We start from the raw sequence: 15011 nt of genomic DNA on the forward strand, positions 1-15011 counted from the left end.
TATGAGAACTTGTGAAGGTCTTTTGTAGGAGTGTTAAGTATAGTTCATATTTGGACTAAAGCATTTTTTATCATCAAGAAAATATGTTGTTGTAGTCTGCTCAGAAATAAATAGTGGAAGAGAGAGCTTCTTTTGTTCTTCCTTTTCAGTTGAGATGTTCTTCCCAATCTATTTAACATATGATTGAAATGTAAAAAAAAGTTTGAAACATCATAGACATAACCAAAGATGGCTATATGGATTCTTTACTATAAGAAGAAATCACTACCTTCCTATGTAAATCAGACATTTCTGAGTAGACTTTTTTGACAGAACTACAGAAAATAAAATAAAATAAAAATTTCTGTCTAGTGTGTCCTGGGGAAGGACCAAGTTAGAAATCTGAATCACTGTCCAAACCATTAGGGTTTGTCCTCATGTAATCTTGACTTAGGACCTAAAACCACAAAGGCTCCTTATACCACAACCAATTTGCTTATGTACTCTGATCATTAGAACCTGTGTAAGGCCATAGCATCCTCAAATTTCTCTTCCCCTGCACAAGGTTTGGAAAGAATCAGTTCTTTAGTGGGGTCCTAGGTTCAAATATGACTTCAGATACTTCCTATAGGCAAGTCACTTAACCCCATTGCCTAGCCCTTACCACTCTTCTGCCTTGGAACCAATACACAGAATTGATTGAGGGCTTTAAAAAATCAGCTCTTTCCCTCTCATGTTAAGAGGAAGTTTAAAAAGAGCTAGTGCTCAGCCAAACTTTTACCTCATAGCAGCACCTACTGGTTATCTGAACTTATTACATAGCTATATTTACATAGAACTTTAAGGTTTGCAAAGTGCTTTTTGAGCATTATCTCAGTCCTCACATTGACCTTGTGAGATAGGTACTATTATTATCACCATTTTTAAGATAAGAAAACTGAGGTAAAGGTTAAGTGACTTGCCCAGTCACAAAAAGTGTTTGAGGCTGCATTTGAACTCAGATCTTCCTGATTCTAGGTCCAGGGCTGTGATACTGTACCATGTAGCTTCTTACTTATATTTGTATTACCTTCCTCAAAGTTTCTTGAGGAGAGGGACCATTCTATTTCTGTCTCTGTACACCCAGAGTATGCTTAATAAAGATGTTGATAGGCTTTTTATTAATAATAGTAGCAATTATGGCCCATGAACTGGTATTACTTAAACCAAGATTTGAACACTACTAGAACACAGAAATGAAGTTTCTGGGTTTCTCTAGCTTTTCCCTTGAATTGTGATACTCTTTTTTTTAAACCCTTATATCTAAGAATCAATACTGTGTATTGGTTTCAAGGCAGAAGAGTGGTAAGGGCTACACAGTGGGGATTAAGTGACTTGCCCAGGGTCACACAGCTAGGAAATATTTGAAGCCAGATCTGAACCCAGATAATACACAAATTAAATAAAATTGTATAACTAAATATGGAATTAGATAAATAAATTGAAATGAAAACACTGAGGCTATTACTTATTTAAAAATTTTTCATTTCTTTAGTATAGATCATCATTCTTCACTCTTGTTTTCTAGATATTGAATTGTTTGGACCTAATTCTCTTTTTGATATCTTAACAACTCAGATCAAAAGGGAAGAGTGGCCAACAGTAAAAGGAGAAAAAATAGATTTCTAATCAACAAATTAAAGTTTCCTATATAATAATGCAATTCTATTTATGAAAACTTTAATAGAGTGCTACTCTTACAATCTTTAATCTTCATGATAGTTATCTTTTTATTTGTTTAGAGCTATTTGAGCTTTTCACTACCCAGGTACATCTTTCTTCAAGAAAACCTCGGGTTTACAATAAATCAATAGGCAATTCTTCACATTCTAAAAGTATAGTATGAGTGGAGCAAAGGGCACTGGAAGCCAGTGTAACTTCAAAAACTCCATATGAATGACATGATGTGAATGATTTGATGCATGCAATATAAAACACATGCTAAGAGAAACAGAAGACTAGTCATTGTTCAGTTGCCTTCCCTTCCCACTCTGCTTGGAGAAACTTACTATACAGTTTCAAAATCTTTTTAGTGTAGATATTATATTGAATTCAGTCATAAGTTGTTGTAATGAAATTCAAATGATTGAAGTGCAGAATACAGAACAGCTATACTGCATATCTTAATACTATTGTGAACAATTCTATAGTTTCTTTGAGATATATTACAAATAATGCTTTGCATTTTCTCAAATAAAATCCTCTTTATGTACATAAATTCTCACTTTCAAATCAATAACCTTCCAAAGTGAGATCTGAGTGTTTTGTATTTCCATATATAACAGACTCTGCAACCCTTCTGCCATGCTAAAAATTCATAAAATGAATCAATGTTGTCCTATTAGTGACTTGTGTCTAACTTGTGAATCTCAACTCTTAGACACAGCTATTTCCTCATGCTTTTTTAGTTAACCCTATTCATAGATTATAAGTGAACTACTGAAAAAAACTATTATTGTTAATTTTTTTTTGATTTGTTTGTTTTTTTACTGGAGGTCTAATTTTAGCTTCAGAGAAGGTAATGAATTCTGAAATATTTCATTAACATTGTTTTTGTTTGATATTCCAGGAAGGTCCTGTAGCAACAAATATTGAAGGTTTCTGTAAACAAAGAATAAGAAAAGAATATTATTATAGGCTCATCCTTAAAACTTATTCTTATACAAATAATAATTGTTTGATAAGGTTTATTCATTTTGAGAAAATAATATACAGAATGCAAATCTGTGTTATCCTAACTTTTGAATATTACTAAAAGGTTTGCTTTTAGAAACTGGATGATTTTCCAATTAATCTAAAATATTTTTAATTAAATAAAATTTAATAAGAGAAGCAACACATATCCCCAGGCATTTCAAGTATTAATATTTATGTTAATTTATCTTGTTAAAAATAGAGGCAAACAGAACCTAAGGCTCTTTTAGGACAGGGAATATTTCCTTTTTGTCTTTGAATCTCCAGAATTATTAACTCTGGTTAATGTTAGTTGAATTTGACTTAGTAGTAGTATATAACAATTTCAACAACTTCTCTGCACAAAAAGTATGTAAACAAAACCTTAACCCAAAAAATAATAAATGGCATATGTTCATAAGGAATTCAGAATTTAATAGGTTTAACATGGAGCCTTTGTTAGTATAGAACAATCTTTAGTGCTTATTATCAATTTCATAAAACTCATTACTTTTCAATGCATTTTCTTTGATACTTAGATTATTGGGAGATCCATAATCAAAGGTTCTCTGCATTAATAAGAAATTTTATGTTATTGAAGTATATTTCTTCACTATATAGATATGACTGAGAATTTATACATTTCACACAACTCCTATTTCCTATATGCTTTAAAGAAACAGTGAATCTATTTAAAATAATTATTTATTTGAAAATGTATATTGATCTTGAGTCTGTTTTTTTAATTGAAATAAACAATAAAAACTCCATAAAACAATCCACTGTGGTAAAGGGGAAAGAGCAATGGATCTGGAGTCAGAGAACCTGGGCTCTATTCCTAAGCAGAGATACTTTTTATAAGATTATGACAACATTTCCGGCTCTAGTTTCCTTATTTGTAAAATGTTAGGGGTGAACTAGATGGTCTGTAAGTTTCCTTCTTCTAGCTCTAAATTCCATCACTCTTCTCACTAACATTCAACTTTGACCATTTTATTCATTATCAAACCATTTATTCTTCTATTATTGTTTGACAACCTACCTTAGGTGATGCAATGAAATTACACCCCTTTCTGTGACATTCCCACAGGAAATTATTTCCAACTCTAATATGCTTTTCTGTAAGTTTTTAATTTGACTAAGCCTCTCCAAACACTCGTCTTCAATATAATGACATTTGCACAGCTTTAGTTTTTCCAGATGTTCTAGGCCCTCTGGGAAAATAAAAAAGAAAGATGCTATTTCATAATAAGTATAAACTATCCAGAAATGCAATAAAAGGCAGGACTACAAATTCCATTATGCTCCCAGACTCTGAGTATAAGAAATGTCTACACATGGTAGAGCTATGTGGATCAAAGTCATCTTAACTGCTCAGTTCCTATAGTCATCATTGTTTCTAAATGACTGAAGTTTGGCCCTACAGGACAAAGGCATGTAAAGGTAAGGCGATAGTCTGTAATTCTGTTAAAAGTTAAATAACAAATATAAGGAAAAAACAATAACATGGTCAGTAAACCATATCTATGAACAACGTTACATAGTGGCCACTGCAAATTTGAAAAACTGACAACCACTTCTGATAAAATTATGTAGTAATTACCCAAGTAGTCAAATCCAATGTGCATGATACAAGAGTCAGTGGCATCAATTGCTTTTATCTTGTATTTGTTTAAAGGACCAGTTGGAAGATTATTGTAGTCCTGTTGCCATTTTTCTTGACCATGGAACTGTACCAATGCTCCACAACGCAAGAGCCATTCAGATGCTGCTCTGTCTGGACCAACAGCTTTTATTCGTTCATGATCTACTCTATTAAAAAATGGGAAATCAAACAGATTAATTCTTCCTATAATCATTTACAATTTCATTACATTTTAAATCTAAAAATAACAAAATAGCATGACACTGGATATTGATAAGCAAAGAAAGTGAAGTTCAAGAAAAGGGCATCTATGTATCTTTTTTTTAAAGCAAACTGTACTGTAGCATACTGAGAAAATGGAATATAACTTTCTATCATATAATGGAAAATAAATCTTAATTGACTCAAATTAGTAACTTTGGTTAAAAAATCTTCCAAAATGCCTCTTCTAATTTCATTCAGTAATTACACATTTACTTTTTTTCTCTAGTCCATATTTTGGGAACATTAACTTAAAAAAAGGATATTAACTAAAAGAAATAGGATACCAGTTTCATCAGGCTGCAAATTGTTACTTTTAAGTACCTCATCTGTTAACTTTTGAAATAGTTGTTTTGCTTTTATTCTCTTGAGAAGTGACTCCATCTTTATAGCATTACTAAAACTGCAGTGTAAAATTCTTTAATTCAAGAAAAATCACTGTTGCGAATTCATTCAGTTGCTATAATCCCTGTGATTATCCAATTCAAGTAACTTACTTGTTAAACACCGTATTCAACCATCCCCAGAAGTATCTGTTGTCACAGAAGTGTGGAAATTTCTTTAAGCTCTGTAATGGCTGTGCAAATTTTCTAAATAGCATCATGAAATCTGGCCGGACAAAAAAAGTATTTGTATTAGTTCAGCAGCCAGTTATCAGAGTCACATATATGCAATATACTATATTCATGCTTACTTTAATACTTCAAAAATTATTGATTGCATCAATACAGGCTCTACCTATACAGACTCAAACCCATGTATGACTCAGTAGGCTGTTTTTATAAACTGTAAAAAATCACCTGGTGGTAAGCCTTCTAAGAATAAGCCTCTGAATTTGATTGGTCTGATTCCCAGGTGACAGACAATCTCACTGGGTCTAGACTCAAAACCTTTCCAATTTGGTAGGACCTGACAAAGCTTGTGCTCCATTTGTATAACCTTTAACACACTTTTGTCCCTTGAGGGAAAAATTCTTTCCTTCTTGAACAAAAGAAAAAATGAAATTATATAAAAACTATCACTTAATACAGAAAATTATCACAACAAGGTTATAAACATAGTACTAGAAGGAAACATGGTTCAGGTAAACTACAATGCCTAATGATGCTTTGAGATTACTGAGGTTACAACAGACTTTCCTTTAATAACTAGTAAAATACAAGAAAAGAATGTTATATATGTTTAACAGTCGTAATCATGATATTTTACATAAATATTTTAATGGGAAGTCACTATGACAGAAGTTGTTTGCTGAAAAATTATTATCCTGTCATAACAAAACAGTGACAACATAAAAGCAACCTCTCATTTCACTTTGGTCTACATAATTTCAAGATTAGCAACTGGAAAAGCCAAGGTTTTGGAACTATTGCTCAAATCATGGATTTGTTTGTTTGTTTTTTTAAGAAAGATTTTTATTGAGCTTGTTTGTTTTTTATTAACTGTATTTCTAAACTGAGTTATCTTTTTTTTTTTTAAACCCTTACCTTCCATCTGTGCACTGTATATTGGTTCCAAGGCAGAAGAGCAATAAGGGCTAGGCAATGAGGGTGAAGTGACTTGCCCAGAGTCACACAGCTAGGAAATGTCAAAGGCCACATTTGTACCCAGGAGATGAAGGCCTGGCTTTCATCCACTGAGATATCTAGCTGTCCTCTAAGTCATCCTTTTAACAAAGAATAGAAAATGGGGGAGGAAGAAACTCGGCAAAACTAACCAAAATATCAACTAAATCTGACAACATATTTAATATTGTCAAAGATGGGCAGGGATGTAAATTTTCTTATTTCTTTTCTAGAGTTAAACTTGGACCATGTAACAGTTTCCCTTTTTTGTTCTTTCCATTTACATTGTTACAGTTATGTACATTATTTTGTTAGATTTAAAATAGTTTTGAGCATTAAATAGTTGTAGATAAGAGAGTGGGAGCCATAAACTGTGATAATTAAAATGTTTGGGAGCAAAGGAAATATATAACAATTATGACCGCTGAAATATGTTTCTACTGTGTCTTGGTTTTATATAAATATAAGATGGTCGCCAGGGAATATATTCCCAATTTATGAATATGCCCAAAGTAAGAAAGTAAGAAAGGAATAAGAATGAAGGGCCTCAAGCCAATAAGGCCTAGACCTCAGTCCTCTTAAGTATCTTTTAAGATAAATCAGTCAGTTGGTTTTATCACTCACCCAAGATCTCTCTAGGTAAGGCTTCTCATGCCAACCTCAAGCTCCACCTTCAAGAGAGCCTCCTTTCAAGAAATGTTTCCAGAGAATTCTTCTCCTGACTCCTCCTGAGTTCTCCTTCCATAGCCTCCTTCAAGACCTCTCCAAGCTCTCTCTCCAGGACCTCTCCTCTCAGACCTCCTTCAGAGCATCCACCTCCTCAGAGCATCAATCTCTTCAGAGCATCCACTTCCCTCAGTCCTCAGACCCCGCTATCTTTAAGCCAACAATCTAAGTTCCCTCCCCTCAGTTCTCACATCTACCAATCACTGTCCATGTCTTCCCTGTGTCAATGGTGGCTCTAGCTTAACCCAGGACCGCCCAGAGGTCTGCCCCCTTTGCACATGTCTGTTGAAGATCATATTCTCAAATAATTAAATCTTGATCTTTGCTGCAGCCCTTCCTAAATCCTGTTACTCTGAGTAGGGTGGAGATTGTAGTTTCCAAGACCTGGTTCTGTCATTCCATGTATCTCTATTGTATCAATTCTAAAATCAATCATGACTCAAAGAACTTCCTGTTCTATGCTTAAGCATAGGTCAAAGCCCTTTCCATTGTTTAGCAAAAGGTTTCTGTCCTAAAGTAGACTTAAGTAGGGAGGAGAAGGATCCTCCCATGCCAAGGAGTTTCATATTCCAATAGAGTTATTACTATCAGTAGGAGATTTTTTCAAGTATGAAATTTCCCAATGGGGAAATTTCCAACATTCATAAGTCTAAGAAATTTTAAGGTTTACAATTTTCTTGGTTCTATGGACTTCAGTATGAATCAGTTCATATAAATATTTGTATTACTCTATTCATATTCATATTCATTAGTTATTTCTCAGTCTTTCTCTTTCTCTCTTCCCCCCACCCTCCCCACTCCAACACTCCCCCATTAGACTATAAGCTTTTCCAGAGCAGGATCTATCTTTTTCCTTTTTTTGTATCCTCAATGCCTAACAGTAACTGCCACAGAGTATGAGTTTAATAAATGCTAACTATCTGACTATGTTGCTAGTTTTTCCCTACTACAGTATTATCCTATATTCTATCATCTCTTTGTCTTGCTGTTTCTGACCTGCATTAGTTCAGTCCTCCTTAGGCAGCATGGGTGCTGGACTTAGCATGCCTTTAGCTCTAGAGAACACTGGAGCCAAAATTCAAGTAATCCATCAGTCTCAACCTCCCTGCAGTGGGGATCCCAAGCATGTGCCACCATTCCTCACACTCAGTGCCCTTCTCACTGAGTCACCTAGCCTTCCCCTTACTCACTCTTAAAAAAAAGCGTAATTCCAAATTGCTTTTCAGAATGGCTATAATCTATAGCTTTACTAACATTGCATTAGTGTTTATCTTTCCACTGTGTTTACAACTCTATTCCCTTCTTCTGTCATCTTTGCTATTCACTGGATAATCTTACTATTAGTGATTTGGAATAATATTTTATATGGTTATTTGGACAGAGGGAAGGAAGATATATTTCTTTATATCTTTTGACCATTCATCCAATAAATAATGTTCTTGGCTTTATATGTTTGTGTTAGTTTCCTACAATTTTTTGTTTTACTCATTTAACCTATAAATCACTTTAATGTAATTTATATTTAATTTCATGCAATTTAAATAGCTCTAGGTCTTTCAAAAATAAGAACTATAGTGAACTTACACAAATATATTTTTAAATTGGCAAATTTCTCTGACAACTTTTCAATTTACAATTTGGAAAGCATGAGATTTAACTCAATAATTTGATATCAAATACTGTAACTTTATTGTAAATGTTTTGCCTACAAGCTTTCTAAAGTAGGAAATCCCTTGAATGCAGTTTCCATTCTCTTCTCTCTCTCTCTCTCTCTCTCTCTCTCTCTCTCTCTCTCTCTCTCCCTCCTTCCCTCCCTCCCTCCATTCCCCCACCCTCTTTCTTTAATGTGTCATGGACCCCCTTTGGCAGCAGTCTATTGAAATCTATGGCCCTTTCTCAGAATAATATTTTTATGGACTATGAGAGAGATAGGTGGCACACTGCACAGAGTACTGGGTTTGGGTTTGGAATCAGGAAGACTTAGCTTCGTGAGTTCAAATCTGACTTCAGATCTTCAGATACTAGCTGTATGACCATGGGCAAGTTACTTAACTCTGTTTGCCTCAGTTTCCTATCTGTAAAATGAGCTGGAGAAGGAAATGGCAAATATTCCAATATGTTTGCCAAGAAAACAATAAAATAGAGTCATGAAGAAACATAATTGAAATGAATGAACAATCCATTTATATTAAAATAGTTTCCCATCCAAGTTTAAGGACCCTCTAGGTTAGTGTTAGGTTCATGAATCTGTCAGTCTTAATTTATTGGGTCAAAATAAAACATGTTAAAAATGGTAGCTATTACTTGTTTTCATTCTATAAATAAAGCACCATTTGGTATTGCTTTTTAAAAAAGTTCTATTCTAAAATTAGGACACAGAATTTAGATAACTAATTCAACTCCATACAAAAATTTAGTCTCCCAAATGGCTTTTGAAATGTTGCAGTCATGCTCATGATTTGGAAAAAAGCATACAATTTCTACCTTAACTCCTTTATGATAGTGTTTGTCTTTGAATACCCAGTACCTAATGTAATGCCCTCTAGTTACATAAATAATCTGTGGTTTTATGGGTGTGAGAACTTCATCCAACAACAATTATAACTCATCTATAACAATAAATCTCAGAGTGTTGCTAAAGCTGAGACATTAAGTAACTTACCCACGTAACCAACTTACATTACAAGAAAACTTCATATAGGATTTGAACTCAAGTCTTTCTGGATCCAAGGCCTCTTTCCATCACACTATCATCACTTTGCCTTCACTAAATACTTAATGAAGGTTAGATGAATTGAATTTTTTTAATTACTCAAAATAGAGAATCATAATGTATCTTCTGAAGCAGCTTCCTGTTTATTTATCCTCATCATATCAATTTAAATAGGATTTTAGAACCTAAAGAGAACTTTGGGATTCTTTCAGGTAAACTCTTACTTCATGTGCTAAATGAAGATATATGGAAGATGGATAACCTGCTCAGCAACATTTGGTGACAAAGGTGTGGAGCAGAAAAACAGGCCTTTATCAGAAGTCCTGTCCTGTTAAAGGCAAGACAGCTTTGAAGATTAGATGTTGAATATATCATATATTTAAAAAGAAAAGCTGTATATAATAGTAATTCACAGTTTTGAGTATAAACTTTTTTTTTCTATTCTGTTTATCAAAGTGCTGGTTTTAGTTGTGTGAATCTTAAAACTACTCAGACTCTACTTTAGAAGATTTGATTAAGCTATTCCCCATTTTTAACAATGAAGATACTTGATCATGAATGTATTGGGAACTTTTAAAATTACTCCACCCTACTCAGACAGTGCCTTAGGGGAAGATAAAGTTGCAAACTCCTGATTGAACAATGAAAAGTCCCCAACTCATACTTATAGTAAAGCTAGAACCTTAAGCGAGGTCTATTTTTAGATCTAAATACAAAAGGGTGCTAAAGTACCTATAAAGGTTAAATTAGTACCTAAAAGGTCAAGCAACTTACAAAAGGCAAACTTAACAAAAGAGGTGTGAAGTACTCTGAGGATTTAATCTAACCAGAGAAGGTGAGAACCAAAGAAGATGAGAACTAACAATGGACAGTCTTGGGGAAAAAAGTGTCTACTGTGATTGGTAGATGTGAAAATTTAGGGGAGGTGACATAAGAGAAAATTTCTTTAAAAGCAAGGGGTAAAAGGTAATTTGGTAGTTGGAGTTTGGAGTTGAAGTGAGGATATTTTGAATGGAGTTTGCAATTGAATTCAGTGTGGAGTTACACTCTGAACTCAGTTCAGGAGATTCAGTGGAGGACTGGAGCTTGCTTGGAGACGATCTTGTGGTGAGTGATAAAGACTGACTCGCTCTTCCTTAGGCTCAGGCCTAGGCCCTTTTCTACTGCTTGACTATTCTTTCTCTCTCTCTCTTCTCTCTCTCTCTCTCTCTCTCTCTCTCTCTCTCTCTCTCTCTCTCTCTCTCTCTCTCTCTCTCTCTCTCTCTCTCTCCTTCCCTTAATTCCTTCATTTATATTAATTAAAAATCTCCATAAAACCCAGCTTACTTGGGTATTTTCATATTTGGGAATTTTCCCATGGCCACCACTTAATTTTAGATTTAAAAATCAAGACACTAAAAATTATCTTTACAGTTTGGCCGAAACCTTTACAGTTTTGGCAATTCACAGTCTTGGTAAACCACATTTTCACAGTTACAGTTTGTGTTTATGCGTCTGGTGGTCAACAGGAGCTATTATTTGGCTTTGTGTTATGCCTAGGAGCAATATGAATAAAAAAATTACCCATATGTTCTTAACCTCAGTGGTAGAAACTAAAAACTAAGCTGAGAAAGCTGATTATACTATGGTCACAGTTTACTTTGAGTTTTCTTTTTTTCTTTTTTGCTCTTTAAAATTCCAAAGCTGGGGGTAGCTGGGTACCTCAGTGGATTGAGAGTCAGACCTAGAGATAGGAGGTCCTGGGTTCAAATCTGGCCTTAGACACTTTCCAGCTCTATGACCGTAGGCAATTCATTTAACCCCCATTGCCTAACCCTTACTGCTCTTCTGCCTTGGAACCAATACCTATTGATTCCAAGATGGAAGGTAAGGGTTTAAAAAAAAATTCCAAAGCCATTTTCTAACAACAAAAATTGCTACATTGTTCACAGTGGCCTAAAATCAAAGTTTTAAGAGCAAATTTTTGAGATGTGGGCTCCTATTTTGATGTAATCAAAACTAAAGAGAGGGGCAGCTAGGTAATACAGAGAAAAGAAAGCCAGGCCTGGAGTCAGGAGGTCCTGGGTTTAAATCTGAACTCATGACATTTCCTAGCTATGTTATCCTATGCAAGCCAACAAAACAAACTAGATAAGCCTTTTCTACAGGATACAAAGCTTCCCAGAGGGGCAAAAATGGTAACAGGGATATTTCTTCCTCTAAATTACAACGGTATTTTACTGAAAAGTTTCCTCAAGCTCTGCCACGTAATAGAAATAGGTGATACATCATCTTTAGGTATAAAAAGGCTCCTTGTAGTACCAAAATAAATTGTTAATGAATTAAGATTTTCTTTACTTAAGAGGTTGGAGTTGACTTCCAAGACCCTTCCTAGCTCTAAATCTATAATCATATGTAACTGCCTATGGGGCATGCTGTTAAGAGATGGTCAAAAGGCAACTGCTGCAGGGCTGAAGGTCAGGATATTGGTAGTGTTCCAGTGAGAGATTAGGATTGTATGTGAGTCATCTGTATAGAAGTGATAGTTGAAACAATAGTAGCTTATGAAGTCATCAAGTGGGAGTATAGAGAAAGAGAAAAGGGCCCCAATTTTCTGGAGTTAGGACATGTTTGATCCAGCAAGAGAGACTATGGAATAGCCAAAGAGGCAGGAGAACCAATGAAGGTCAGAATCACCCCAAAACAAAAGCAAAACACAGAGAGAAGGTTAAGAAAAAGCCATTAGATTTTGAACTTCTACCAGTGGTAACTTTAGAGAGGGCAATTTCAATTGAATAATGAGGCCAGAAGCTAGATTGCAAGGATGTGAAAAAATGAAAGGTGAGAAACTAGAGGCAATCTTAAGGAATAAAGAAATCAGTCTAGAGGGCTAAATGTCCTGTCAAAGGTCACATAATTTGTTAGTGGCTATGCTCTGGCTCCTGATCTACCACTACAAAAAAACACATAAAAAGTATAAATATTAAGGACCACATTTGACAACTGAAAATATAGCTGAAAAATATTATAATTTTAATTAAATGGAAGATTCCCTTCCTACCTGATTCTTAAAAAGATGGCAACAGATAATTAGTCATTTTCCTTCCCTGGTCAGCTTTTGGTGTTCAGGTCAAGCACCTCCAAAGAACCATCAATAGCCATGTGTAGAAGAGGAGTTTTGCCACTGTATCACTTTGGGGAAGCCATTATTTAAAATTAGTGAGGTAGCCCACTTTTAGTGTCAAAAAGGCAAATTTGAATCCTGGAAGTCAGTCAATAGTCAATTTAGTCAATAAGGGTTTCTAAAGGTCTGACTCAAGTGCCAGACAGTACAAAGTCCTAGGAAGACAAAGACAAAACAACAAAACAGCTCCTGCAAGGTCAAGTAGCTCAGAGTTCAATAAAGAAGATAATAGGGGGTAGAAGTGGGGGAGCAGCGAGGTGGCTCAGTGGATAGTGTATCTGGCCTGGAGACAGGAGGTCATGGATTCAAATTTGATCTTAGTGGCCCTGGGCAAGTCATTTTAACCTTCAACACCTATCCCTTATGATCTTCTGCCTTGGAATCAACTCACAGAATTGATTCTAAGAAGTTTGGTACAGGTGTTTTTAAAAAAGAATAACATAAAATAAGATAGGATTAGCAAGCTATATAAACAAGGAAAAAAAATGGAGGTAATCAATAGAGGGAGGACACAAACTATCTCCAAGATTTAGTTTCCTCACCGGTAAAATGGGGATTTTAGTAATATCGCCCTTCCAGGGTTGTGGTAGGTCTCTGATTGGATATATGTAAAATGCCTCACAACACTAAAAATAAGATATTTACTATTATTATTGTATTAATCTCCCTGGTCCACGATCTCTGGCCCAGATAATAATGGGCAAGCTGAACTGGATCTCTGAAGCCCGGTCCAATTATTAACTTTCCGGATCTAAGACAATTGCCAGTTAACGTCTGCTTAGTCCAGCTACAAGCAGCCTAGCCCACACCACTAACTCGCAAAACGAAACTGGTCAAGTGCAAGCCCAGGATGGATAAAAGACAGAGGCTTGTCTTGGCTCGCCTCTTTTCTTTCCCTTTAAAGCCTCCTTATCACGTGCGTTTTTTATTGTTTTGTGTTGTTGTTGTTTTCTAATTTTATAGGCAAGGCCAGGGGCTAAAGTTAGTTGGTCAGGTCTTCCCGCTCGGGCTGGGTAAAGGACAAAAGCAGGCCTGGGGCCCTCACTTACAGTATCCGTGGGAGCGTCCTTTCCTTCTACTGCGCTTGCCCTAATCTCCCTTCTCCATTGGCTGCTGGAAACAGACTTCTAGATAGAGGGGCGGAGGCGAAGACTGATTGGCCGAAGAAGAGTTTTCCAATGAACGGGTTGGCTAAGAGTTCTTGTGTTCTCCATGCCCGCACAGTTGTGCTTCTAGGAGCTCTAGACAGACTACCGCCGTGGTTGGCAAGGTGATGGAAGGAGGGCGGGGCATGCCGCGGGGAAGGTGGGGCACGCCGCAGCGGCCAGCTTCTTTTTGGTTTGCTTTCGTGCACTTGCACCTATCGAGGTGCGCTTGCACCTATCGAGGTCCGCCCGCCCTCCTGCGAGTTACTCTCGCAGCCGCTGCAGCAGCAGCTCGTGAGTGAAGGCGTGAGCTGCACCGCCCTCTGTCGGTGGAATAACCTGTCAGGGTCTGCTAAGTATTCGTCCATCCTGGGACAGACAATCCGCTGGCACTTATTAAGCTATGTATATGCCAGGTGTTGGGAAAAGACACAAGTGGTGCAACTACTGCCCCAAGGAAGCTTAAATTCCATCGAGAAATCATGTATAGAGACATATAGATGTAAGAGTATACACAAAATTGATGGGGAGAGGGAACTACCAACTTCAGGAAAGACTTTTGGGTTGAAGGTAGCCAAGGGTTCTAAAAGAGGGAGGTAAAGTAGAAAGGCATGACAGAAGTGGGAAATAGACAGTGCAAAAGCCCAGAGATGGGAAGTGGAGTGCCAGAAAAGTTTAGATGGACTGCTCCACAGAGAGCATGGAAGAAAGTAAAATGTAATGTGATAGTAGAGGCTGGCACTAAAGAAAAAGTGCCAAAATAAAGAGTGTGTGAAATTGATCCCTTGGGGGGAAGGGGGGGGGAAGGAGTGGAATCCTGAGGAGAGAAAACTGGCTGGAGAGCAGTGAGGGTCTCTCCATCTTGAGATTTTTCTATTCCTATGTGGTTGATTGTAGAGGTTAATGATATTTTAGTCTAGGCTTGAGATTGAAATTCATATGTAGGTTTAATAATTCTAAGGGATTCTAAATCCACCCAAATAAACTCCCAAGTTCCGCAAGAAACTGCACTTCTCCTGTGTTTCACAGGCTACACTAATCCTCCTTGATCTAACTAACCCAAATTTATACTAACTGTCTTGGGCGTTATCCTGTTTTTGTT

At 36.1% G+C, this 15011-nt stretch overlaps 1 protein-coding gene across 4 annotated transcripts; it reads right to left on the minus strand.

The window, feature by feature from the left end:
- Positions 1-1486: 1486 nt before the first annotated feature.
- Positions 1487-14217, minus strand: DMAC2L (distal membrane arm assembly component 2 like). 4 transcript variants are annotated; one of them, XM_056810979.1, is made up of 6 exons: positions 13814-14008; positions 12642-12772; positions 5095-5206; positions 4295-4503; positions 3734-3905; positions 1487-2619 (listed from the first exon to the last, which is right to left on the minus strand). In XM_056810979.1, exons 3-6 carry the CDS (start codon positions 5199-5201, stop codon positions 2505-2507), a joined length of 603 nt encoding a protein of 200 aa, XP_056666957.1. In that variant the 5' UTR covers positions 5202-5206; positions 12642-12772; positions 13814-14008; the 3' UTR covers positions 1487-2504. The 4 variants fall into 4 exon arrangements, with proteins under 4 accessions (XP_056666957.1, XP_007473217.1, XP_056666958.1 ...); XM_007473155.3 differs by lacking the exon at positions 12642-12772 and having other exon boundaries at positions 13814-14217; XM_056810980.1 differs by lacking the exons at positions 12642-12772; positions 13814-14008 and adding an exon at positions 13307-13325.
- Positions 14218-15011: the final 794 nt, after the last annotated feature.

The sequence above is a fragment of the Monodelphis domestica genome, chromosome 1 (assembly GCF_027887165.1).
Source record: "Monodelphis domestica isolate mMonDom1 chromosome 1, mMonDom1.pri, whole genome shotgun sequence".
In the NCBI taxonomy this organism is placed as follows: Eukaryota; Metazoa; Chordata; class Mammalia; order Didelphimorphia; family Didelphidae; genus Monodelphis; species Monodelphis domestica.